The sequence below is a fragment of the Maylandia zebra genome, linkage group LG15 (assembly GCF_041146795.1).
Source record: "Maylandia zebra isolate NMK-2024a linkage group LG15, Mzebra_GT3a, whole genome shotgun sequence".
NCBI classification, from domain to species: domain Eukaryota; kingdom Metazoa; phylum Chordata; class Actinopteri; order Cichliformes; family Cichlidae; genus Maylandia; species Maylandia zebra.
In genome coordinates, this window is record NC_135181.1 from 12,560,639 (window position 1) to 12,587,764 (window position 27,126).

At 39.4% G+C, this 27,126-nt stretch overlaps 2 protein-coding genes, 1 long non-coding RNA gene, 1 other non-coding gene and 1 pseudogene across 4 annotated transcripts; 2 read left to right on the forward strand and 3 right to left on the reverse strand.

The window, feature by feature from the left end:
• Positions 1 to 2,157: 2,157 nt before the first annotated feature.
• Positions 2,158 to 2,248, reverse strand: LOC112433391 (U2 spliceosomal RNA; annotated as a pseudogene).
• Positions 2,249 to 5,571: 3,323 nt separating this feature from the next.
• On the forward strand, positions 5,572 to 8,889 carry LOC143412770 (uncharacterized). The gene is made up of 3 exons (XR_013093310.1): positions 5,572 to 5,877; positions 8,096 to 8,169; positions 8,655 to 8,889. It is a non-coding gene; the product is annotated as an uncharacterized LOC143412770 (long non-coding RNA).
• A 1,715-nt stretch (positions 8,890 to 10,604) lies between these two features.
• LOC112436014 (serine/threonine-protein kinase pim-1-like) lies at positions 10,605 to 13,442 on the forward strand. Its single transcript, XM_024805156.2, has 9 exons — positions 10,605 to 10,780; positions 11,173 to 11,409; positions 11,535 to 11,660; positions 11,784 to 11,878; positions 12,017 to 12,064; positions 12,149 to 12,367; positions 12,457 to 12,637; positions 12,724 to 12,894; positions 12,984 to 13,442. The coding sequence occupies exons 1-9, from the start codon at positions 10,720 to 10,722 to the stop codon at positions 13,073 to 13,075; spliced, it is 1,230 nt and encodes a 409-aa protein (XP_024660924.2). The 5' UTR covers positions 10,605 to 10,719; the 3' UTR covers positions 13,076 to 13,442.
• Positions 13,443 to 14,579: 1,137 nt separating this feature from the next.
• Positions 14,580 to 19,006, reverse strand: LOC143412615 (uncharacterized). The gene is made up of 6 exons (XM_076873911.1): positions 18,958 to 19,006; positions 18,682 to 18,789; positions 18,281 to 18,447; positions 17,960 to 18,158; positions 17,770 to 17,860; positions 14,580 to 15,305 (listed from the first exon to the last, which is right to left on the reverse strand). Exons 1-6 carry the CDS (start codon positions 18,976 to 18,978, stop codon positions 15,103 to 15,105), a joined length of 789 nt encoding a protein of 262 aa, XP_076730026.1. The 5' UTR covers positions 18,979 to 19,006; the 3' UTR covers positions 14,580 to 15,102.
• Positions 19,007 to 22,107: 3,101 nt separating this feature from the next.
• Positions 22,108 to 22,297, reverse strand: LOC143412836 (U2 spliceosomal RNA). The gene has a single exon (XR_013093368.1). It is a non-coding gene; the product is annotated as a U2 spliceosomal RNA (small nuclear RNA).
• Positions 22,298 to 27,126: the final 4,829 nt, after the last annotated feature.

Here is a 27,126-nt window from a genome sequence, read left to right on the forward strand (position 1 = left end):
GTGGCATCGGGAACACATAGCCTAGATACAATAGTTTCGGCACCACCTCACTCTTTATCACTAACACCTTCCCAGTAATTGTAAGCTTCCTCATTTTCCATAGTCGTAATTTCCTTTCCACCTCTGCCATCTTCCCCTGCAGTTCCAAATAGCATCGCCCTCCTTATTCCCAAAAGAAATTCCTAGAATGTCCATAGGACCTTCACACAAAGTATAATCACAAATATTTTCCCTTCTACCTTCCCACGTCCCCAAGTACTTATATTTTGTCTTTTCCTTATTTATTTTTGATCCTGTAACTTCTTCATATATTTTTAATATTTCCACAACTTCTCTTAAACTGTCGTCGTCCGCTAAATATAGTATAGTATCATCCGCATATTGAGATATTTTCAAACATTCCCCCCCCGGCATCATTATCCCCCTCACTCTTTTATTCTCCCGAATTGCACAAGCCAATGGTTCAACATATAATACATAGAGTACCACCGATAACGGGCACCCTTGTCTCAACCCCCTCGCTTGATGAACTTTTTCCGTGAGGAACCCGTTCAATTTGATTTTTGAATATATCTCTTTATAAAGGATCCTCACCCACCTTATAAATTGTTTTCCCAAGCCCATCTTAGTCATTACCTCCCACAAAATTTCGTAATCTAGCCTATCAAATGCCTTTTGTTGGTCTAAACTTACACAGATTGCCGCCATTTTTCTATCCTTTACATATGCAAGTATGTCTCTATGTAATTGTATATTCCATGAAATTTGTCTCCCCTTCACCCCACACGTTTGATCACTTCCCACTATATCCGACATTACCCCTACCAATCTATTTGCAATTATCTTACTTAAAATCTTATAATCTACACATAACATAGTGAGAGGTCTATAATTATCAAGTAAATGAGGATTCCCTTTCTTAAATAATAACGAAATCACACCCGTCCTCATACTCTCCGCCATCTCTTCCCCTTCTAATATTTCTTTAAAGACCTCCAACAAATGTAACCCTATCACTCCCCAAAATACCTCATAAAATTCTTTCGTTAATCCATCTATTCCTGGTACCCTATTTACCTTCATTCCCTTTACCACCTTATATGCCTCTTCCATCGTTATTTCCCTTTCCAGAAACTCCCTATCTTCCTCTACTAATCTCCTCTTTAATGACCCCAAAAGAACATCTCTTTTTTCTGTCCCTACTTTTTCTTTTCTAAATAAATCCTCGTAATATTCTTTTACTACCCCCAACATGCTTTCCCTCCCTATAATCTCCTTCCCATCCTTTTCCAATTTCTCTATAACCCCCCTTTTATCCCTACTTTTCATCTTTTTAAAAAAATATGCGGAACACCTTTCATCTTCCTCATACTCTTTCTGTTTTAATTTATATGTTTCTGCTCTTGCCTTCCTCTCTAATAACTCTTCTTGCCTCACCTTTAAGTCTTCAATTTTCAAATCTACATTTTTTTCCTTCCCCTCCTTTTGTATAACATAAATATGTTCTATCTCTTTTTGTAACATATTAAATTCTTCTTTTCTACGTTTAGATCTATCTGTACAATATTCTATCGTAAATTTTTTTATCTTGCATTTTACATCCTCCCACCAATCCCCTTTTTTTCCATAAAGTTCTTTTACTTTCACCCATAAAGGGAAGATCTCTAAAAATTTATCCCTATAATCTTTTTCCTTTAACACCTCATTATTTAATTTCCAATATCCCTTCCCGTATTCCATCCCTTCTATCTCCAAATCCACCTCTACCGCCTGGTGATCCGTGAGTAGAACCGGAATCGTTTTTCCCCCTTTAATTTTACACTTTTTATCTATCAAAATATAGTCCAACCTACTCTGTACCCCCCTTGTATTCCTCCATGTATACCCTACTTTTTTCCCCAGAAGTCTGCCCATAACATCCGTTAACCCGTATTGTCTTATAAATGTCTTTAATGGGAGAGAAAATTTTTCTTTTTCTAAAGATACATTAAAATCCCCTCCCACTATAATATTTTTCCTTGTAATAAAACAAGTGTCCATCGACAAAAGGAGTTCTCTTCTTTGTTTTGGATCCACATGTGCATACACATTTATTATCCGGCTTTGAACCCCGTTTTTTTCTACATCTACCACCATCACTCTTCCCTGTATCACCGTATAACTTTCTTTTATTTTTATACTTTTATTTCCACACAACTGATAAGAACAGATACTACACTTGATCTTAGCCAAAAGGCCGAGAAGCGATACCCACATATCGCACGACAGAAACGACTCATTCTGCTTACTGCAACTCTAACTCATGGTTACAATGAAGAACACAGTCGCCTTCTAACAAATGGTCGATGTTTTACTGACGTTTTACCTCCGAAACATCACAATATAACTATGGTCGGCATGTTTCAGTTTTTAAACGGCGCCACATATATGACGACACTTTAGTTTCTGAAACGCCGGTCAGCGCATGCCGGTTAATGAGATTCAAAATCACGTGGTCGCCTGCAGTCCAATCAGCGGTCGTTGAGACGGAGCGTCTTCAATTCATTTTTATAACTTTCTTGGCGTTATAATTGTTTTCATAATATGATAATTACATACTGTTAAATTTTTAATGTTTCTCCTCCCGGTAACTGTATTCCTGTTATGTCTGGGCTTTCCCTAATTGCACAAGCCAACGGTTCTACATATAACATGTACAGTAAGACTGAGAGGGGGCGACCTTGGCACAGACCTCTCATTTGTCTTTCATCCCAGCTTTTTTGGGGGTGACTGGGTGGGGGGATATTGCTCACAGCAAATTCCTAAAAACTCCTATTGATCATTGTTGCTCCCATACATACATTTCAGTTTACCAGTCATGAGGCTCCAAATTATACCAGGAGTGGGGTTTGAACCCACGAGAGCATGCGCTCATTAGAGCTTAAGTCCAACGCCTTAACCACTCGGCCATAGGGTTTACAGGGATGGAGGACTCAAATGAGAAAATATCCAGCGAGCAGCAGTTTTTGGTGCAATGTTTCAAAACAAGCTATGCAGAAGAGCATGTTTGGGAGCACCGTACATCTGACTTTGAAGCAGATGGGCTACAGCAACAGAAGGCCAAAATGAGAGCCACACTAACAGCTACAACAACTTTTTCAAGAATATTATTTTATGACAGACTTGAGCATGAATGATGAATATGAATCGGAAACAACAATGAACAACAATGTGAAACTGCTCATGAATCATTTAATCTATGAGTGAAAGTAGTTTTCTTTAATCTCCTCCTCCTTTAGTTTGCCTCTCCTCTTTATAAGCTCCAGCTCTCTTCTCCTACTCACATCTCTAAACAGTAAAGATCATTTACACCTCACACTGACAACATGCTGTGGACCTTCTGCACTCTCATCACTGCTCTAACATGTAAGATCTTCTTATTCCATTTTTTAGTCCATATTTAGAGCTAAACTTTAAACTTCTATTTTTTCTGTGTTTCCTGGCAGATGTTGATGCAGTGATTGTGTTGACCCAAACACCTGCTGTCCACACAGTTTCTCCAGGTCAAGAAGTTGTTCTCAACTGTAACATAGAGAGAGATGATGGGAATTCTGTTAGATGGTATAAACAAGTTCCTGGAACGGTTCCTCAGTATGTTCTAAGATTTTATCATTCTAGCAGCTCACCCAGCTTTGGAACAGGATTCTCCTCAGACAGATTCAACTCTAAGTCCTCATCAAACATTGATTACCAGTTCATTATCAAGCGAGCAGAGACAGGAGACTCTGCAGTGTATTACTGTCAGACATGGGATGACTCTGCCAGTGCAGCTGTACCACAGTGATTTAGACAGTGACAAAAACCTCCTCATTAGTACTTCTGCTTTTTTAGAAACTTTCACATGCAAAAAAAAAAAAGACCCATAAAAGAAACCCTGTAATGTGCTATTAAACACTAAATCCTCCATTTTTAAATCCTTTTTAATCTTCATTATTAAAGGCATAAAGAGGAAAGCACTGAAATATGTACATCTCATTTACTCACATCAGCCCGAACAGATCACATAAACCAAACTATCCAACATATAGTATTATATGTTGCTGCAAGCTATTCTTAATAACAGAAATTTTATAGATACTACTCACAGGTCTAACTGTCCAACAGCAGTTTAACTTATCATTTAAAAAAAAGTGTAGTTAACATGCAGTTTAAAAAATATATATAAAGCTATACTGAAGCTAGTTTAGAGCTTCTACACCATCTTCATTTACATTTAGTTTTGATTATTCAGAAACATATTTTTAAGGCAGAAGGAAAATATAGAAGTGTGAGGATAAGGACACTAGTGATAAATGTTTGATTCTTTTACAACCATTTTTAAGAACACGGTGTGATTTATTGTAGCTATTGTATTATTATGGTATATATTTTTCTATCATTTGTAAAAATGATGACGATCAAACTGACTGACATAATACTCATGGGAAGGAAATATACAGTATTTACTCAGTGTCTTTTCTGCACACTGCAATTCTGTCAAGAATACTTGAATGTGTTTTAAGTATTTTACTATTGGGTGGCTGTAGCTCAGGTGGCAGAGCAGGTCAGCCACTAATCAGATGGTTGGTGGTTTGATCCCAGGCTGCCTCCTGGCTGCATGCCAAATATCCTTGGGCAAGATACTAACCCCATGTTTGCCTACTGGTGGTGGTCAGAGGGCCCGGTGGCGCCAGTGTCCGCCTCTGTCAGTGCGTCCCAGGGCAGCTGTGGCTACAATGTAGCTTGCTATCGCCAGTGTGTGAATGACTGAATGTAGTGTGAAGCGCTTTGGGGTCCTTAGGGACTAGAAAAGCGCTATACAAATGCAGGCCATTTACTTGTTTAAATGATTAGCACTAGTGCTCATAAACCACAACGTAATGATCTGTGAATGTGCTTGAAAGCGATTGTTTACAGTACACAGCAGTTATGTTAAAAATATGCTTCTCTGTTATCCGAAATAGAAATACAAAAACTAAAAGTTTTTTTATTTGCAAAAACTAACAGATCGAAAAAATACATTCCCCAAACAAACAAAACAAACTTTGTTGTTGATGACTGATGAATAAAAATAACAAAAAAGAATGCAGTACAGTAGAATTGTATTGCATGGGATCATTTTACAAATAAACTAATGCCAACAAATAACTAAAGCACAATAAACAAACATTGAGCTTATTTGAAATTCATCCATCCATCCATCCATTTGCTTCCGCTTATCCTTTTCAGGGTCGCGGGGGGCGCTGGAGCCTATCCCAGCTGTCATAGGGCGAGAGGCAGGGTACACCCTGCACAGCATCAGGAAAAAGGAGCACGAGAAGCTTGAGAAATACCAAAGGCTCAGAGAAGAGCTCGAGAAGATGTGGAGGGTTAAGGTAACAGTGGTCCCAGTGGTAATTGGAACACTCGGTTTGGTGACTCCCAAGCTAGGTGAGCGGCTCCAGCAGATCCCAGGAACAACATCAGAGATCTCTGTCCAGAAGAGCGCAGCCCTAAGAACATAAATAAACATAAATCAGAATAAATTTGATAGTATTGACATTATATAAATTAGAGATGGACCGATCCGATATTACGTATCGGTATCGGTCCGATACTGACCTAAATTACTGGATCGGATATCGGAGAAAAATAAAAAATGTAATCCGATCCATTAAATATCACGAAATCACCTCGCAAAACTTGCAACATGCCGTAACTCACCTCAGAACGTTAGCACGTCGGAGCAGTATGCATCACGTGATAGAGCGGCTGTGGCATGCGGGACCTGTCGGTGGTCTGGATAGCATGTGGAGCTTCGCTAGCAACCTGGCATTTCATCTCCGACAAAGTTATCCCCGAGAGAAGTAAAGCAAGTGTGTAAGTCCATCTCTGAATGTTTGTAAAGCATTCCTGCGTTAAGCTTAATAAGCGACTGCCTCTTCTTGCTAACAAATGCACAAAAAAACCCCAAAAAGAAATCTTTCTACCTTCTGCAAAGTTCATCGCCCCAGAAAGACAAGTCAAAACAAGTAAAAAAAAAATAAAAATGTAACAGCCTCCCGATTATGACCAATATATCATTTACGTCACTGATACATCCGTAACTGAAATTAACTCAGAACAATTTGTTTATTTTTTTAAATGGTCATTCAGAATCAGAAGATTATTTACGGTGATGTTTTTGGTGGGAGTGAAACAACAATCTACTGATAAAACCAATAAAAATAAGATATGATAATAAGAAATAACCACTGTTGGAAGCCTTATTTACTCTTATCGCCTTAATCATGTGCAGTAATTAAAGTTGAAATGAGAAACTTTGCATTTGAAAGATGCTCTTCTACTGGGCACTCAAAATGCTTTCTTACAACAAGCATCATTCATCCACACCTTCATACATAATGTGCGCACATTTTAAATATAAATTAATATTACTGTAGCAGTATTTTTATTTTTATTTTAAAGATAAAATGGCCACATTTAAGAAGGCAGGACCTGCAGTTATTGTCCTTTTCCAGACATTTATCTGGCACTTACTTTGGGGTTTTCTGCAGCTCGTCCTCGGGGCCCTCCAGACACAGAGACAGCAGGTCGTAACCCAGGATCTTCTGGGCTATGGTGAACATTTCTTTAATGTTGGGGTATTTCAAAAGTCCTCTGCCCATGCCCACAAACTGGCTGCCCTGACTGGGGAAGAGGAGCACGGAGCAGCCGCTGCTTTTGGGTGAGGCGCCGCGGCTGGCTCGCTGTTCGGGGGAAAAGCGGGGGCTTCAGCCGGAGGAGGGTAATCTCCAGCCGTGGAACCGGGCTTGTTGGTGGACAGCGTCCTGCTCAGAGAGACCAGCGACCTGACCTTCCCTCTGGAAGATGCCGCCATCCTGACTGCCACTGATGCCAACATGAGCTGTTCCTCATCCAACGACGTGTCTGCAGATGAAATAAGACGCACAGCCCGCCCGGACAAACTGTAATCACCAAAAGAGTCAACTTTGCTTGAACTCAATTCTGACATCTGCTCGGCATGACACCTCACAGGGAGACGAAAACAACCGCCAGAGGAAAGAAAAGAACAAAATCTTTAGCGAAGGAAGATGATATCTCCAATAAAACTATTTTTGAAGCCATTATGGGACTTGACAAAAAATTTGAAGCACAACTGGAGGATATCAAAGAACAAAACAGACAAAGTGCAGCTATGGTTGCCAGCTTGGCTAAGGCTGTAGAGTTTAACGCTGCAGAGATAGCTGATTGCAAACTGAAAGTTGTTAAACTGGCAAATGCGAATGAACTGCTGCTTAAAGAAAACGAAGACTTGAAAAGAAGAGTGAGAGAACAAGAGCGCTACCGAATGAGGTGGTGCCTAAAACTGAAAGGGGTGAAGGAAGACAAAGACGAAAACATTAGAGTGAAGGTTTTGCAAACGCTTCAGAAGATTGCCCCTGACTTGAACTTAGAAGAGGCTGTTGATATTGTCCACCGCTTAGGGAAACAAGTTGATGGCAGAAACAGAAACATCATTATTCTATTCACACAGAGGCGAATTAAAGAAGAATTGTGGAGGCGCACCAAAGATTCTTCAACCTGCAAGCAAGAAGGCATCAGCTTCGCAGAGATGTTGCTGCAGGAGGACATACAAGATCGAAAGCGCCTATGGCCTCTGGTGGAGGAAGAAAGACGTGCAAAACTACAAATATCTGTAGTTTCCACTCCGTATATTTTCAAAACAAACTCGTTACTTTGGGTTTAACGCATTTTGGGGGAAGTTAATATTTCACGTCACTGCAGGCCTTCAAACAATGAGATTTGAGCCTAAACAGTGAAAGGCAGTCGCGTTTTAATCAGTAGAGGATGTCGCATAAAAAGAGATGAAAGAACAAACCATGTACTGTAGTGTTGATTTATTTATTTTTAGCACAACACCAGAACAACCCCACGTGCCCATAATTTGCGGTACTTCAGAAAAAAAGGAGTGAACATAAAAGGGAGTAAAATGTTGTGTCAGGTAATTTCAAATGCAGCATTTCTATCACCTCAACAAACACTAACTGTGTTACAGTGTGTTGCTATCTAAAGCTCTACTTGCTGTATTTCACAGGAAGAGAAAGAATGAGAGCTAACTTCACTCAGAGATATAGAAAGAAAGAGAAAGAAACCAGGCTGTATTTAAAGGTAAGGACTGCTTAGTGATATTTGATAAAATGTAGTTGTATTTTCACAGGGACATAAAGTGCTTGTCTTACTCCCTTCTTCTAGCTCGAAATTACTTGCCAAGTGGTAAGGACCGTTCATGGTCACACGGTGAGAACATTGGTGTTGACTATGAAGAGATAGGGTCAGACAGGGGAGGGGCCAGTCAGATTTATCAACTCAACCTCCTTAAAGCATGGAGAGAGGCTGAAACCAATCTCTGGTGAGCCCGGTTAAGGAAAGAGATGAGTTGGTGCCTGAGATGCCAAATTCCAACATCCTCATTCCCGCCATTGAGATAACACTCTCACACAGGCCCAGAGAGCAGATGTTGCTGCATTGCAGATGTGTTATACCCCCTGCCCAGCCGAATGACTCTCAAAACGAAAATTTTGCAGAAAATCAATGTGATCGCTTGAATCACTGGAATTATCATCTCGATATCTCTTGTCCTTCTTTCATTTCAGACGTCTTGAAAACAAGTTTTAACAAAGTCCTGGAGAAGTGCCCAATGCTGGAGGACCTCCTGCTTTACCCCTGGCTCAGATAAACTCCTCTCTGACACAAACACACACGCATACTGAATTCACATCTTGCCATACAAATGTGATACAGTAACCAACTTTCTTTCTTTCAGAAAGAAAGAAAATTGGGAGATTCAAAAATTTCCTCACAGTAATGTTTGCATCAGTCTATCAGACGAATCCCCTCCAAGTCCAATATTTACATCAGTTACAGTGATAATGCTTGGTGTCTACTTTCAGCCACCGCAGTAGAATGCCAGGAATGAATCTCATTGAAATTGTAGTTGCATTTGCTATTTCATTTAATTGTCATGGATGATACACAGATAACCCAACAGCAAACAGAGGAAAACAATGGGCTTAAATACACAGAGGGATAAATGAGGGAATAAGACACAGGATGAGAGCACAGCTGCGAGAAATCACAAACAACAAGACCATGGGGAAGGAAAACTGAAAACACTAACATAGTCTAAGGAGCTTAGAAAGAAAACGTCTGGACTTCTTTAAGTTGCTTGAAGATGTTCAAGCAAAGTTTAAGTTCTTTTCATCCGAGAAGGTGAAACATCTTCAAGCAACTTCAAGTCCAGACGCTTTCTTTCCAAACTCCTTAGACTACGATGACCTAGATGACTGAGAACCTTCACAGACATGAAAACACTAACACAGCACACATGACTATCAAAGTAAAACAGCAAACAAGAGACTTTTACAAAGACACAGAGTTGACACAGAGACATGACTGACTGGGGAGAAATTGGGGAACATGGAAACAAGAGTGACTAGACATGACACGTGGGACACAGGGGCAAGGCAAAGTAACAGAAACCTAAAGCCTAAGAATATAACACAAGAAGAAAACAATAAAGAGAACCAAAAACATACATAAGAATAATCAATGAATATAAATGAACAAACACAAAACACTGGGTCACAGACTCACTACCATGACAGTTAAATGTACATAATAAATACTTTAAATCAGATGACAATGTAGCTGACACTGTGTTTATTATAATGTGTGTGGTCAACCACAAATCTTCATACTGTCATCCATAGATGAGGTCTTTATACAAATGATGAAAGATAATGAAAGAAACTGTTTAATTGATATGAAATGATTGAATTATAAGAAATATTATGGCTTTGTCTGCCAGTGTTTTTCTGTAAACTACTTTGAACTACTGGCAGTCAGTGAAGTCACTGAAAGGCAAATCAAATTCAAATTCAAATTCAAATTTTATTTGTCACGTACACAGTCATACACAGTACGATATGTAGTGAAATGCTTGGACAACTGCTCGTGACCTAAAGAAAACAAAAAAGGAAAAGGCTATGAATAAGATAGGAAATAAATATGAAAAATTAAAAAGGGTAAATTTAACTAAGAAGGAATAAAATATAAATTAAGGTTAAAAATGAAATAACTGTACAACACAAATTAGAATGAAGGGTAAATTTAACTGGGAAGAATAAGATAAAATATATAAATTAAAGTTGAAAATAAAATAACTGTACAACAAAATACACAATATAGAACTATATAAGAATGTATGAAGAAATCTAAATATAAATAAATATATACACAATAACAGCAGCTGTACAAGTATTAACCGGAAATGAAGAATATAGTGACCAGTGTTGTGCAAAACCAAAGTCCAGAAAGTCCAGTGTGTGTGTAAGAACCATATGTGTGGGTCAGTACTGTGTGGTGGTGTGATTGAGAGACCGTATCGCCTGCGGGAAGAAGCTCCTCCTCAGTCTCTCTGTGTTGGTCTTCAGGGAGCGGAATCGCTTTCCTGACCTCAGCAGAGAGAACAGTCTGTTGTTGGGATGGCAAGATTCTATGTTGTGTTGCCGTAGTTTCCAGAGTTTACTTATAAAGCTCACTTACAGAATTCAGTTAGAAAAGTCAAGCATTTGAAGGGTGCACATTTGAAGGAATATTAACTCAATCTTAGCTCATTACGGTTTACATTTTCGATTTTAAAGGGTCTCCGAAATTACAATGAAAAAGGAAACAAGAAAAATTGCCACTCCAGCCGATAAGAAAGATTTGGGAGATCAAGGTAAGTAAAATAATAAAATCAAATCCTGGTAAAATCCAAATCCTAGAAATGTTGACACTGTGTGAATCATTTTTGGAGCAATTGAATCATATGTTTAATTGAAAATAGCTTTAATACAAGATGTCTAATCAAAGAAAGGTTACCGGTCTTTTGGTAAAATAATGTAATAAGTTTATTCTTGGACTCAACAGTAAAAACAGACCAACAAGTGCCATCAAGATCTAAGACTTAGTAAACCTAGTATCAACTCGCACTGATCAGTTATTTTTTTCATCCCAAGATTAAACTTGTGATCATTTAAGCAAAAGCAATTTCAAATTCTTTGCCATCAAACTGCTTCCAGTCTTGATGTCGGGGACTCTTTTTCACCACTGTGTTGTTGTCGTTTATAGATTGTAAGAGCAGGACTGCTAAAAGAAAGGCCAGTCCTGAAAAGAAGACCCCAATGAAAAGGAGGAGGGTCGCTGAGCAGGCTGGTCCTTCCACCAGCTCAGATGTGGTCAAAGGAGTGAAGCGCAAGGTTGTGCAAGATGAAGAGGACACAACAAAGAGAGCAAAGAGGGCTAAACTTCTTGACCATATGAGCGGTGACAAGGAGCAAGCATCCTCCTCGTTGGACTCTGGTAAAGGTAGGCTAATTAGTTGAATAAGGGGGTAGATTAAGTGTGGTTGCTAGGTTTAAGATATTGGTGTTTAGTGTTTGTGTCTATCATCCAGTGAGCTGATATGCTTTTGGTGTTTTCCACATCTCCAGACTTGAACAACAAACAGGTGTGCGCAAAAAATGGCAAAAGAAAGGCCACGGGAGACGACAGAGAGTCACCCAAGAAAAAAAAAAGGAATGTGGACCAGGACAAAAAATCAGTGGCAGACCAAAAACGTAAGTAGCAAGCAGCTTGGGTTTTATATTCAGGGGAAGGGCAAAAGGAACATTTAGGCTACAGAGGAGAGTAATTTGTGTCACAGCTGTAATAAAACAAGATTTGCTGTTTTGTCTGTTCAGGTGAATTCCAAGCCAGATATGTGGAGGAACACCAGCTCGGAGAAGGAGGCTGCGGAGCAGTGTTTTCTGGCTACCGGATAGAAGATCGTTTTCCAGTAAGTGTTCAGATGATGGTAGTAAGACAGGCAGTAACGCAGATAATGGATAATATCGTAAACTGAGACGTCTGCTGTGTTTCCACCTTTCATTATGTCATACTGAGGAAATGCTCACCAATGCTCTGTGTCTTCTAGGTTGCCATCAAACACATTCCCAAAAATAAAGTCTACTGCAAAGTGGCGGTAAGCGTCCAACACTTGAATTAGTTTTACATTACTGGATTGAATGCGGCGTTTCTCATCATCCACTTTGTTGTAATATTTCAGGATGAAAGCGGGAAGATGCTCTCGGTGGAAGTGGCCATTATGGTTAAACTTGCAGGTGAAGCAGAAGGGTCAGTGGGAATATCAGCACCTGTGTCCTTGCTGGAGTGGTTCGACCTTGGCAAAGAGCTGATCCTGGTGCTGGAGAGACCTGTCCCCGCTGTGGACCTGCAAAAATACAAAGCAGAATATGGAAGAACCTTACCAGAGGACAAGGCCAAGGTAGGTTGACTGGGAGAGCCTTAGACTGTACAGCATTCAATCAAGGCAGAAAAGCATTAACTCATTATTGTGTTTTTCATCTTTTCCAGGTCATTCTGAAGCAACTAGTTGATGCTGTAAAGGAACTTGAGGATAAACACATCTTTCATCGGGACATCAAGGGAGAAAACATTCTGATTGAGACCGGCTCCGATGTGCCTCGAGTTCGCATCATTGACTTTGGACTGAGCTGCTTTGTTAAACAGCGATCTCTGTATCGCGTCTTCTATGGTAACATATTCTGCTCCTGCTTTTCACAGATGTAGCAATTTGTGTCTTTTGTTTTAGAAGAAATTGTAATTGTGTCTGTTTGTTAGGCACTCCTCTTCACACCCCTCCCGAGTGGTACAGGAGGAGCTGCTACAGGTGTGGACCCACCACGGTGTGGCAAATGGGAGTGGTGTTGTATGAAGCGCTTCATGCACGGCACTTTAGTACCGAGAGGTTCCTCGCAAAGAAACTGAGCATCAAAAAGCGTCTGTCCACAGGTAAGAAAACTTCACACTTCCAGATTCACTGATGCCTTGGATCACTAGAACTATCATCTTCATCTTTTTGATCTTTTCTTTCTTTCAAGAATGCCAGAATTTCTTGGAGGCATGTTTAACTATAGCCCCGGAGAAGCGCCCAACACTGGAGGAGCTCCAGCTTCACCCCTGGCTAAGATAGCACACACAAACACACAATTCACACCTTATCATATAAGTGTGATACATTGTGGTAACCTCCTTTCTTTTTTCTGTTGGACAGGAATGGGTCAATCTTAAAAAATAAATAAATAAAAAATTAGCTTTTTCGGACTTCCTGTAACCCCCCCAGCCATCCCAGGAAAGGGGATCTCTCTTTGAATGGGCTTTCCCGAGGTTTCTTCCCATCGATCTGGCCCCCTGGGGAGTTTTTCCTCGTCTTCATAGAGAGCTTGGGCTGGGTCAGGAGCTCCATCAAAACTGTCTTTATTTGATGACATTAAAGTCATCAAATAAAGATGTGTTTTACTTAAAGTAAAATTGGATCAAAATAAAACTTGTTTAATTCATCTTTGCTGAGGATTCTCCTTCATTACTATTTTGTTTTGTTTTGTTTTTTTTACCCATGGTGCATTTTGACAAATAAGAAAACTGAATCAGGTTAAAGTGTGCACAAAGACAGTCACACTGCAAATGATCTGAAGACTTGCATCTGTTGCTCTAACCCCCAACTAGTTTAGACAGATTTCCAGGTTCTACCAGAGGTTTTTTCCTTCAAGAAGGGAGTTTTCCCTTCCCACTGTTGCTGAGTGTTTGCTCATAGTGGGTTGTAAAAGCATAAAAGTTAATAAGAGGCATTCATAGCAGAGTTATCACAGAGGGAACTATATAGCTTAAATGTACAATTTCTACAGGACGAATTATAACTTCATTATGTATAAAAGCTTCTGTGGATAATTACTCCTATTTGTAACTTTACACAAGAGAAAGTTTGGTGTCACACTATTTATAACAGGTTGGGTTTTGTCCTCTGAGTTGAGCCTTTGGTTGCAGTTTATTGAAGAATTTCCTCTAAAGTAGCTGTTGATAAAGATTTAAAGTCCTGTTTATATACAGAAATATGCTTTAGTTCATGTTTTTTACATGTCTGCCTCAGTGGATCAGTAGAAGATCTGGCACAGGAAACTAGATGATGAAAAAAGGGTACGAATACACATATATATCTATATCTATATAGATACAGATATATAAACACACACACACACACACAGGTTGCAACGTAGTATTTTCATTTTTTCTTAGCATTTCTTTAACGCCTTGGTGCAAAAGAATACCTTCATCTGTGTGTTGGAAAAAAGAACTACAAATTTGGAAAGGAATTTATTCATGTTCTTACTCATAGATGGAGTACATGGTTTAAAAAACACTGAGGAAACAGATATGAGGCGGCTGTATTAACATAAAAACATTAATACAGTTAAAAATGAATAAAAAGTTGCACGCTTAAACTTATTTCTCTACAGTTTGTACAATTAATCCATGTAACAATAGGTTCTCCCTTAATATAGTAGTTATTAAAATATCTTTACATAAAAATACATTTTTAAGTACTCTCCAGTGGAAGTCTGTTGTGGCTTATGTTTCTAAATGACACAACCATAAAGCAGCCCACAGAATATACAAATATGTCTTTGATAAATGAATGTTGGCTCCCACAATGGCCTGTTAAGTTATTGCAAAAATAATTTACTGCATAATATGTCAGATTAGAACATGTTATGAGCACAAAACTGAAGGGGAAACAATAAAAACAAAAATGAAAAAACAAATACTAAATTAAGTTAAAGGATATTTCTTACTATACTATATAATTGTATAATGTTGCGTTTGATTGCAAAAGAAAACCCACCAAGAAAAAAAGAAAGAAAGAAAAAGAGAGAATAGTTTAATATATTCAAAACACATTCTTTTCTTTTATTTAAGCTGTAGCGAGATTCAGATGGACAAAAGAGAAAGAAAATTATTACAGATTTGTTTTATTAATCATGAATAAACTTTATTATACACAACTCTAAATTTCAGTTGGTCTTAGTCAGATGTGTTTTTAATTAAATCCTGCAACACTGTGCTCGCTGCCATCACTTTATATCTTAGTGTGCAATTCAAATATATACTTATTACAATATTTTCCCCCTTAACTCTCAACTCGCGTTTTTAAAATGTCTGTGATCATATTTGTCCGTTGACTTCTGTCTGGGCCTCGAACGATTCATCAGACAGGTTGGCAGCCTCCAACTGATGCTCCAGACTTTCATCATCGCCTCTATTCTGATCAACTCTTATCTTAAACTTAGTGATGAACTCATTACTGGCCAGCGCGTCCTCCTTTTTAGGGCATGTGGGCTTTGATAACAGCCGGCTTTCCAGTCGCTCTGCAAAGAAAATTCACAAAACATTTCTTATTTGGTAAGCTTGTTAACAAATTTTAGTTCAGTTTTGCTGAAAGTTATAGCATGCATCAGGTAAGAAGCAATTGGTTTTTAAAAAGCATATACATTCCCCAAAACATTTTTATTATGTGCATTTTGGAGAATAAAAGATTGTACACAATTTCCCTTTTTAAAGTAAAAAGATTATTAAGTCTAATTCTTACTTATTCAGTAGATTAAAGTATTGAAACATCATTATTCATAAAATATGCACATTACAAAATTAAAGTTATTCAAAAACTACTCAAGTACTTACTCCAATACTCACATTATTCAAGTAAATTTAATTTTTGCCAATGTAATGTCACATAAAATCTTAATCTGAATAAGGGATTTGAACCCCACTGTCACGGCCAGGGGATCAGCAGGCCGCTGACTAGTAGTGTTCTCTCTCTCTCTCTCTCTCTCTCGCCAGGGTGGAACTCATGGTGGGTTCACGCCCTCGGCCCACGCCCCTCTGAGGAGGAAACACCTGGGCCTCATCAGTGCAGCCAGCATTTAAGCCAGGGAGTGGCTTCTACTCATCACTGGATCGTTGTGTGTGACTCGCGTCAGTGCAGCCCGGCTCTGAGCAAGTTCTCTTTTGCTTCCCTGTGCAAAACCTCTAACGTGTGTTTCCTTCTGTACATAGATCCCCTGGACCCGACTCTGCATCCCCCGAGCGGTGTTTGGAGAGAGAGTCAGAAGAGGAGCAAGTGTCTTTTCCCTACCTGGATTTCCCCAGAGCCTTTTCCCTGTCACCGCTTTGTATATAGCACTATCCCCTGCACTGTTTGTATATACACCTGGTGGAACTGTAATAAATACAGACTGTGCCTCTGAGTCCTGCGTGTGAGTCCTCAAGCGAACCGTGACACCCACACAGATGAGAGCTTAGCAGTGAAGCTCTCTCTTAAAATTTGAGTTATAAAGTCAGAAGTTATCACTGACAGAGATCCATGTTCTTTTAACATAAGAAAGAATATTTGCTGAAATTGACATTAATCCAAGCCCTTAAAACGCCATTTTGGATTAAGCATTTCCTTTTAGAAAAGTCTTCAATGAGCAGGAAGCTCCAGTACTGAAAAAAGAAGCCAACATCAACTGCTAAACGTGCTAAAAGTAAGTAAGTCCCCGTAGACTCCTATGATCAAAACACATACAGTATAAAAGTTATAGGTTACAGATCTGAAAAGTAAAACAAATGTCAAAGTGCAAAAAGACTTATGGTCCCATAGAAGTCTATTCCATTTGCCTGGAATTAGGTGAACACCTTTGTGACAAATTTAATGGCTCAGTCATTTGTTTCATGTCATATTTAATAAAAGACTGACATGGTGGCATGTGGAATTGTCCATTTTGCACATATTTGGTCATTCTAAGCGTCAGAAGGGGAAAGATCATTCTGGGAATGCCTACTGGCGAAGGATGTGTGACTGACAAGTCCAGTGTGTGAAGTTTAACTACAGTCTAAGGAGCTTGGAAAGAAAAGCATCTGGACTTCTTTAAGTTTCTTGAAGATGTTTCACTTCTCATCTGAGAAGCTTCTTCAGTTCAGAATTTCTTCAGAGAACTGAAGAAGCTTCTTGAATGAGAGGTGAAATGCTCTTCAAGAAACTTAAAGAAGTCCAGATGCTTTTCTTTCCAAGCTCCTTAGACTACGATGACCTGAACGACTGAGAACCTTAACAGACAGTTCTTCCCTTCATTCATCATGCCTGATTTCAAAACACCAAGATGGCAGTCGTGAAAACACTCATCTTGAGTCTTCATGGGACTATGGTGAGATCAGTTATGCCTCTTATGATGCTGTCCCAGACTTCAAAGCAGTATAAAACATGTTTGCAGCCTGTAACAACTGTGCATGCGGTTATTTTTCGTTTTAAGATTTCCGTGTTTAAATCATAATAAGATTTATTTTTAATTTTAATTAACTTGAGGTGAGTCAGATTCTTTCATTCAAGTCACTGAATGAATCTCTTGACATGTTTGGGGGTAGGTGCCTTTTGTAGCATTTTAATGCAATTATCTGACAGATTATATGGTCTACACCATAGGTGTCAAACTCTGGCCAAATTTGGCCCGCAACCTAATTACATTTGGCCCGCGAAGCCATACCAAATTACTATTAGAGCTGGCCTACTGGTATTATACAGCTAATATATATTGTTTAGTATTAAGCTTTGCTTGTTCCATATTCAGTTTTTCAGCAAAATGTGTTTGAGTCCATAAGAAAAGATTCATTCTTATATCTGGAGGAATAAATATATTTCAATAAATATTAAAGTTAGCCCGCGACTTTGATCCAGTTTTGAATTTTGGCCCACTGTGTATTTGAGTTTGACACCCCTGGTCTACACTGTTATTAACTATACTAACACTCTGTTCCAGAAGTCTGTGCTGCAAAGAGGCAAAGTGAATACCGCACCTGCAGGAGTAATGGGGGTCATCAGTCGGTTCAGCTGGATGTTCCAGTGCCGTACCTGTTGACTGGCATTCCTCAGCCTCTCCTGAACCTCCTGGAAACAAAAATCATGCAGGCATCTTCATCAGTGGTGTTTTAGAAGAGCACTAAATAAGATGCTGCTCACAAAGCCAGTCAAAACAAACTTGTTCACCTCCAGACGCTGGTGACTTCTTTGGCGAGATGCCTGCAGATCCTGGAGCTCCTGAGAGGCAGAGTTGAGGGCCGAGGGGGTGTCCTCATCGGGACTGCCATCTGACAGCTCCTGTATGGGGCTGAGGTTTTGCATTGTACGTTGCTGCTCCTGGAGGAGCTGGAAATGTTTCCTCTTTTCATCTTCAGCCTGCAGCAACCTGAAGGAGGGGAAAAAGGGAAGAAGCAACTGAAAATGTTAATACTTCTCATGGATATCTCAGATCTCCATCACAAATAAAATAATAAAGGGCCATAATAAGAGTTAGAAATCCATTGTTACCGCTCAAGCTCCAGTCTGGCCCTCTCCTCCTCCAGCCGAGCCTGGATCTCCATATTAAGGGCAACTTCCAGCTGCTGCTGTGTCAGCTCCAGCTCCCTGATCCTCTTCTTCTGTTGTTCAGCCTCCTTTTCCTTCACCTGCATCTCAGCCTGCATGCTGTCTTTTATCTATGCACACACACACACACAGCTACATAAACAGATGCACCAACAGAGCGGTATAAACTGACCTATTCCTGAATTACCTTTTCCTGGACTGTCATAACCATTTTCCAAATCATTAAAGACTAGGTGTGAATTTTATAATGACAGTCAACATTTTGCTGGAGTTCTCAAAGATCAAAGTCAAGGAGAAAAGACTCTGTACATAATTGGTGTCAAGTGGAAAACTTTTTTTTTTACCATCACAGCCTCTTTCAGCTGTCTTTCCAGTTCCAGCTGCACCTCCCTCTGCTTCCTCCGCTCTCTCTCCTCTGCCTCCCTTCGGCGAGTTTCCAGTTCCCGTGCATGCTGTGAAACAGATGAAAGAGACATTGTTTGCTTTGTGTTTTCACCTCTATCCAGCAGGTGACACTAGGCCATCAGCTTCGAGGTTCAACGTATTGTGCTTTCAGCGGTGCTCTTCTTGATAACTTGGTTGAAGTAAGTGGGTATTTGAGTTCATGTTGCTTTCCTTACAGCTGTAAGTAATCTGCTCATTCCGCTTTTGATCTTTGGCACCAACAAGTGATTTTTTGCCAGAGAAGTGCTGCTCACAGGAGATTTCCTCCATTTCAGACCATTTTCTATAAACCGGTTAGATGGTTGTACAGTTTCTGAAATACTCAGACAAGCCTGTCCGACACAAACAACAATGCATGTTCAGAGTCATTTAAATCCCCTTTGACCTTCAGCAGGTCATCTTATTAATGTATACATGCCTAAATGCACTGAGCTGCTGCTATGTGATAGGCTGATTAGGTATTTGACCTAATGAGCAGCTCAACAGGTGTATCTAACAAAAATTTGGCCAGTGAGTGTACAGTGGGGCAAAAAAGTATTTAGTTAGCCACCGATTGTGCAAGTTCCCCCACTTAACATAAGAGTTATGAGTTATAAGATGCAGGTCGATGTGTAAAAATAACTCAGTTGTTTGGTGGTGGCTATGGCAGGGCTTCCACAGAGGCCAGCAGGTGGATGAGGGAAGGGGAAGCAGGAGGAGAGCCCCGAGGCGGCCACCAGTCCGAGTGTCAGGTGAACTGAACTTCAGGTAAGAAGTTATGACCTGCAGTCTATCTGGGTCAGATATAAACCAAGTTTAGGTGGAGTTTATTTTCGTTGTGCTGACTTTTTACAGTCAGTTACAATACCTCATACTGTGTGAGCTAGCATGACAAGTTTATACAGATGTTCGGTTGCTATGATGTTACTGATAGTGAACTTTATTTTATTCATAAGGTTAGTTAGTAGAGTTGCCAACAGCTCCTTAAAAAATGGAATGGTCCCTCATTCAGAGAAAATATTACGCGTTTGGTATTGAGCTGAGAAGAGACGCAGTTTGTCCCGGACTTCAGCTAGGATGGAAAAAGACACAAAACTGGAGTTATTCTGTCTTTACGCTGCACAGCTGCCTCTTCTCCTCTCATTATCTCTCCTCTCTCTCCTGTTGCTACTTCAATCATGAAACTGATCAATGATCAGCTGATCGTCTCTCTTGTTTGTTTATCACCCACTTTGAGCCAGAAAGAGGAAACCAGCAGATGTCGCGCTAAACAGCAGCAGCACGTTTAAGCTTGATCAGCTGTTGTTAGAATTTATTTAGTTAGAATGTTTGCTGGAGCCACAGCTGTAAAGCTGTAAAGCTGCTGGTCATGATGTCGGTTTGGATATGTGGTGAGAGGGAAACATGAAGATGAAACCAGGAGATGTCCTTACTGAATCATCAGAGCTGAACAGGTGATGGAGAAACAGGTTTACCTTTTAGGTGACAGGAATGAGTTGAAGTTATGAACTGTTTCTGAGAGATAAATAACACCAGGATCCTTTTTTTATGTAGCAGACAGCTGGTAACTGTGCAGGGGCGGGTCTAGCAAAGTGTTGCCAGGGGGCCAGGTAGGGCATTAACAGGGAAAGGTGGGCACAAAGAAATACTTTTCTTTTTTATTCTCATTTAAAATATCTAGCTTTTATTAAATAATTATCTGAATCTTGTGAAGAAAGTTTTTATCTGACGTAAAATGTATGGAAATCATACATATACCAAAAAGACTGTACATCACTGTCACAACAGCATTTGTTTTCATTCAAAGGCTTTATGGCTTTAATACCTGGTGGGCCAATCTGTAGTGAAAATGCCCAATTTTTTGTCCCAGTCCAGCCCTGCAGGTTAATACTGGCAGTGTCACCATGCCAGCTGACTGCATTTCATCATCAGCCAGTGTTGTTCTCAATATTACCAAAGTAAGGCAGCATATAAAGTATTTACTTGCTTTCAGGTTTTATTCAAATGTTAGTCTTTTCAGTTGTTTCTCCACTTTTTTCCTGTTTCAAAATCAAACACCAGTTTGTGAGAAGATTATCTTCTTTTTTTTTTTTTAACAGGCATTGGTTTTGCATTGGAATTGGCTAATTTGCCAATTGTATGTTAAAAATGTTCGTATTTTAATATTCAAAAATGTTTTTGCCCAAAACACATGTGCACTACATGTCAGTAAAAATACTATGCAAATATTGATGTCCTTGAATGCTGAATAAACACTGACTGATTGTATCTCTTGTACTTAATCAACACAATATCTAAACACTTTGCACCGTAGTGGTTAAAATCTCATTCTAATAAGGTTACGGTTATTAGGTTTACAGGGTTATTGAATTATGGTGAACGGTTGGTAGAATTGTTTTTAACATTATCTGCCAATTACATCTGCCACCCTTCTCCAAATCTGTGCCCCTACCTGGCCCCCCCAACAAAAATTTTCTAGACACGCCACTGCATCCTGGTGCATATATATTGTGCATGCGTGTTCCTTTAGGAAACAGGAAGATTGGTAGGAGAAAGAAACGTATTAATCTTGTTTGTTAGGATCATAGCCATAAATGGAGGACTCTTATAAAGTCCATGGATTTTCATTCACACATATTACATGAGATATCTACTCTTTACACACTAAGGATCCACACTACCAGGGCTACGGCACACAGCTGTTTTATAAATCATCAAAACCAATACTATCCTAAGATTTATTATATACAAAAATGATCTGTTCCAAAATGTTTTCATGTAATCCTGAAAACAGAAAAACAATCTTCTGCACTATTAACCATCCACAAATGGAAACAACAGACAATACAGGTGATTTTAGCTAAAAAGCCAAGAAAAAATTGTGTGGTGTTTTTTTTTTTCAAACGATGTAATTTACAGCCACAGAGGACAGAAAGCTGCAGTATGTAGAGAAAGAGAAGAGTTAAACCTATAATCAACATGAGTCCTTGTAGATGGCAGCCTCCGGTTTTTAAAGACTTCTATTGGTCTCTAGTGGACAACAGAGGTAACTGCAGGATTGGAGCCAGAATAGTGTAACTGCAGTTCAAAACGACATATTTTTTTGATTTCCCATAGAAAGTGTGTGTCCAGCCACGTGTCAGTCCAAGTGGCAGGATTTAGTAATTCTGGTAATAGTTAAATGTAAGTCATTCACAAATATTAAGTCGCAAGATTTCAGTCTGACTAACCTTGGAAGATTACACGAAGACAATGTCCAGATATGCAGACGCACGCATATATCTAGCGTATAAGAAATTTCTTTGCACGAACTGTTGAGTCAAATGCCATTTGTTTTTCACAGCTTCAGGGGGTGCACCGTTCCTAGAAATACTGCAATACCAGGTCGATGCATGGAGTGGACGGAGCAAGCCCCTATTCCATCTCCCTGCTCCAAAAATCAATTTAATATATGGTCCCCGGGTAGGGGACGTATCAGATATTAAACTGATAAGAACAGATTTTTTTTTTCTTTTTTATTTTTACTTACAACACCATCTTACATTTCCATTTGCTCAACATTCCATTGAATACTTTTCATATTTCACAAAAACATCTTTTACATCATTCATAATAATCCTTCCACCTGTCCTTAATCGTGTCTATTCCCCATCTTTGTAATTCATGCCGATATATCCCCTCAAATTCCCTCTCTATATCCTTTATTGTTCCCATCTCTTTCCATTCATACCCCCCCTTTATATACCCCTGTCTTGCCCTCCATATCTTAAGTTTTATAATTGATAACAACATACAACGTATTTTATTTTCCTCCTTCTTTTTATCCTTAGGCCTAAGATAAGTTATTTCCTCATATGTCAAAGCCTCTAGTCCCTTATACCTCCCTTTCATTCCAGCCCATACCTTTTTTGCATATTTGCACCCCCATAGGACGTGTTCAATCGTTTCTTCCTCTGTGCAATTATCCCTCGGACATTCTTTTAACTTCCCCAAATTATGTGCATACATCGTAGTCCTTACAGGTAATTTCCTATGTAGGTGCATCCAATTAAAATCTTTCAAAACATTCTTATAACTCTTATCCTGTGCGTATTCCCAAACTTCCGAACTCACTATCCCCTGGTTGTAGTTAGCATTCCTCACCAGTTTTTTATACAGAAGTTTATGATTTTGTATTGTATCCACCTCCCTGCACTCTATATGTCTCTTTCCCCACTTAACCATCCTCTGAAAGTATTCTGGTCTTGTCTCTGCCTTCGGCCCCTGATTTTCCCACCCAATTAAAAACCGGTATGGAATAGCTAACCAAAACCATAACAATATCTGACATTTATGAATATATGGCTTCTTTAACAGCGTACACACATTTGCATAAAAAATCGTATCTAACTTTAACGGAATGTTCGGTACCCCTTTTCCCCCATCGGCAACCTCCTGATACATTTGTACTCTCTTTACGTACTCGTAACCTCCCCATATAAAGTTAAATATTCCCCTCATTATTTGTGCTCTAAATACTTGTGGCATCGGGAACACATAGCCTAGATACAATAATTTCGGCACCACCTCACTCTTTATCACTAACACCTTCCCAGTAATTGTAAGCTTCCTCATTTTCCATAGTCGTAATTTCCTTTCCACCTCTGCCATCTTCCCCTTCCAGTTCCAAATAGCATCGCCCTCCTTATTCCCAAAAGAAATTCCTAGAATGTCCATAGGACCTTCACACAAAGTATAATCACAAATATTTTCCCTTCTACCTTCCCACGTCCCCAAGTACTTATATTTTGTCTTTTCCTTATTTATTTTTGATCCTGTAACTTCTTCATATATTTTTAATATTTCCACAACTTCTCTTAAACTGTCGTCGTCCGCTAAATATAGTATAGTATCATCCGCATATTGAGATATTTTCAAACATTCCCCCCCCGGCATCATTATCCCCCTCACTCTTTTATTCTCCCGAATTGCACAAGCCAATGGTTCAACATATAATACATAGAGTACCACCGATAACGGGCACCCTTGTCTCAACCCCCTCGCTTGATGAACTTTTTCCGTGAGGAACCCGTTCAATTTGATTTTTGAATATATCTCTTTATAAAGGATCCTCACCCACCTTATAAATTGTTTTCCCAAGCCCATCTTAGTCATTACCTCCCACAAAATTTCGTAATCTAGCCTATCAAATGCCTTTTGTTGGTCTAAACTTACACAGATTGCCGCCATTTTTCTATCCTTTACATATGCAAGTATGTCTCTATGTAATTGTATATTCCATGAAATTTGTCTCCCCTTCACCCCACACGTTTGATCACTTCCCACTATATCCGACATTACCCCTACCAATCTATTTGCAATTATCTTACTTAAAATCTTATAATCTACGCATAACATAGTGAGAGGTCTATAATTATCAAGTAAATGAGGATTCCCTTTCTTAAATAATAACGAAATCACACCCGTCCTCATACTCTCCGCCATCTCTTCCCCCTCTAATATTTCTTTAAAGACCTCCAACAAATGTAACCCTATCACTCCCCAAAATACCTCATAAAATTCTTTCGTTAATCCATCTATTCCTGGTACCCTATTTACCTTCATTCCCTTTACCACCTTATATGCCTCTTCCATCGTTATTTCCCTTTCCAGAAACTCCCTATCTTCCTCTACTAATCTCCTCTTTAATGACCCCAAAAGAACATCTCTTTTTTCTGTCCCTACTTTTTCTTTTCTAAATAAATCCTCGTAATATTCTTTTACTACCCCCAACATGCTTTCCCTCCCTATAATCTCCTTCCCATCCTTTTCCAATTTCTCTATAACCCCCCTTTTATCCCTACTTTTCATCTTTTTAAAAAAATATGCGGAACACCTTTCATCTTCCTCGTACTCTTTCTGTTTTAGTTTATATGTTTCTGCTCTTGCCTTCCTCTCTAATAACTCTTCTTGCCTCACCTTTAAGTCTTCAATTTTCAAATCTACATTTTTTTCCTTCCCCTCCTTTTGTATAACATAGATATGTTCTATCTCTTTTTGTAACATATTAAATTCTTCTTTTCTACGTTTAGATCTATCTGTACAATATTCTATCGTAAATTTTTTTATCTTGCATTTTACATCCTCCCACCAATCCCCTTTTTTTCCATAAAGTTCTTTTACTTTCACCCATAAAGGGAAGATCTCTAAAAATTTATCCCTATAATCTTTTTCCTTTAACACCTCATTATTTAATTTCCAATATCCCTTCCCGTATTCCATCCCTTCTATCTCCAAATCCACCTCTACCGCCTGGTGATCCGTGAGTAGAACCGGAATCGTTTTTCCCCCTTTAATTTTACACTTTTTATCTATCAAAATATAGTCCAACCTACTCTGTACCCCCCTTGTATTCCTCCATGTATACCCTACTTTTTTCCCCAGAAGTCTGCCCATAACATCCGTTAACCCGTATTGTCTTATAAATGTCTTTAATGGGAGAGAAAATTTTTCTTTTTCTAAAGATACATTAAAATCCCCTCCCACTATAATATTTTTCCTTGTAATAAAACAAGTGTCCATCGACAAAAGGAGTTCTCTTCTTTGTTTTGGATCCACATGTGCATACACATTTATTATCCGGCTTTGGACCCCGTTTTTTTCTACATCTACCACCATCACTCTTCCCTGTATCACCGTATAACTTTCTTTTATTTTTATACTTTTATTTCCACACAACACTCCCACCCCTGTCCCATATACTCCTCCTATACTCCATGCCGATTCACCCCCCCTCCACTGCTCCGAAAAAATAACAACATCCTTCTCGTCCTTCAAATGTACCTCCTGTAATAAACATACATCAAAATTATAGAACAACAGAAATTCATATACCATTTGTCTTTTTCTGGCATTTTTTAACCCCCTTACATTTAACGTAATTATTCGGAACCTCACCATTTTGTAGTAAAAAAAGAGGTATCTATACACCTAAGCAGAGGGCACTTAATAATTTTATAACAAAGAAACAAAAGAAAAAACAGATACCATCTCCTAGTTGTCTTTTTGATCTTCATATCCCCTGAAAAAAAGGAAAACTTTACAAAATTAGAGCCGAAAAAGAAAAAAAAGAAAAACCTCTGTCGTCCATTTTCCCCTCCCTTATTAGTCCATGTTGACTTGCGCCAGCAAATTTTTTATAAATGAATCTTCCGATTTTTCTTCACTTTCTACTTCTTCTTCTTCAACGTCTCCATCACTCGTTAAATCACTCATTGGTGTGTGCATACATTCAGTCTGCGTCCCTCTCAACACATACGCTCCCATCTCCCCTCCCTCTTCCATCCGCTCTCCTTTACCTTCTTTCAAATTAGTCTCTCCTGGAGGGACTCCCGAGCTCACTTTCCTACGCCTTTTGGCCGACTTTCTTCGTGGCTTAGCTGCCACTTCCCATATTTGTCCTTCTTCGCACTGCTTCTCCCCATTTTTCTCCCCCATCTTATCGCCTTCTTCTTTTCCTTGTTCGGCCCCATCCTCTCCCCCCCCCTCTTCTTCCTCATTAGTCTGATTCCTTTCTGCTGGTGGCGCCTCTTGTGCGCTTTCCCCAATATTTGTTCCTATATCCGTTTCTTCATACCGCTCTACCTCGGTCCCTGCTTTAGCTGCTTCCGAATATGATCTGGGCCTAGTGCAATCTCTTGCCATATGTGTATCTGAGCCACATAAGTGACACCTTCTAGGCTCTTTGCAGTCTCTTGTGATATGGCCATTTTTCCCGCAGCTCCTACACCTCACCTGCTCACAATTGTCTGCATTATGTCCCGTACTGCCGCATTTTCTGCATGCTTGTGGCTGTCCTGCATACACCAAAAAACCTCTGTCTGCTCCGATGGAAAACACTGCAGGCGGGTGGCAGTATCCATCTTCCGTTGTCATATCCATCTTAAGTTTTACCCGAAACTGTCTTTTTCCAGTCCATAGGCCTAGCCCGTCCTTTATTTTTCGTACCCCTGGGAGCACTGTAACGTACCGCCCCAGGAAGTACTTAATGGTCTCTTCTGTAACCCAGGGATTATACATGTGCACCGTTAAAATCCTATAATCGTTCCTGTATAACGGGGTTACCATATATTTTTTTAGTTCTTCATTTTCTTCTGTACCACATCTCTTTCTCACCTCCTCCGCGTACTCTCCCGTGCAAAAAGTCACGTCATAGTGCTTACTTGCCGTGCTTTGCTGGAGGCAGTAGATTTCCTCTGGTTGTACCTTCAATGCATCATAAAGAATCCTTCGTCCGAAATTAATTCTGTCATGGAAATCCTTTTCTTTATCCATTAGTTCGAATCTCAAGGTATTCCTCGTTCCATACGACCATGTATTCCTCTCCG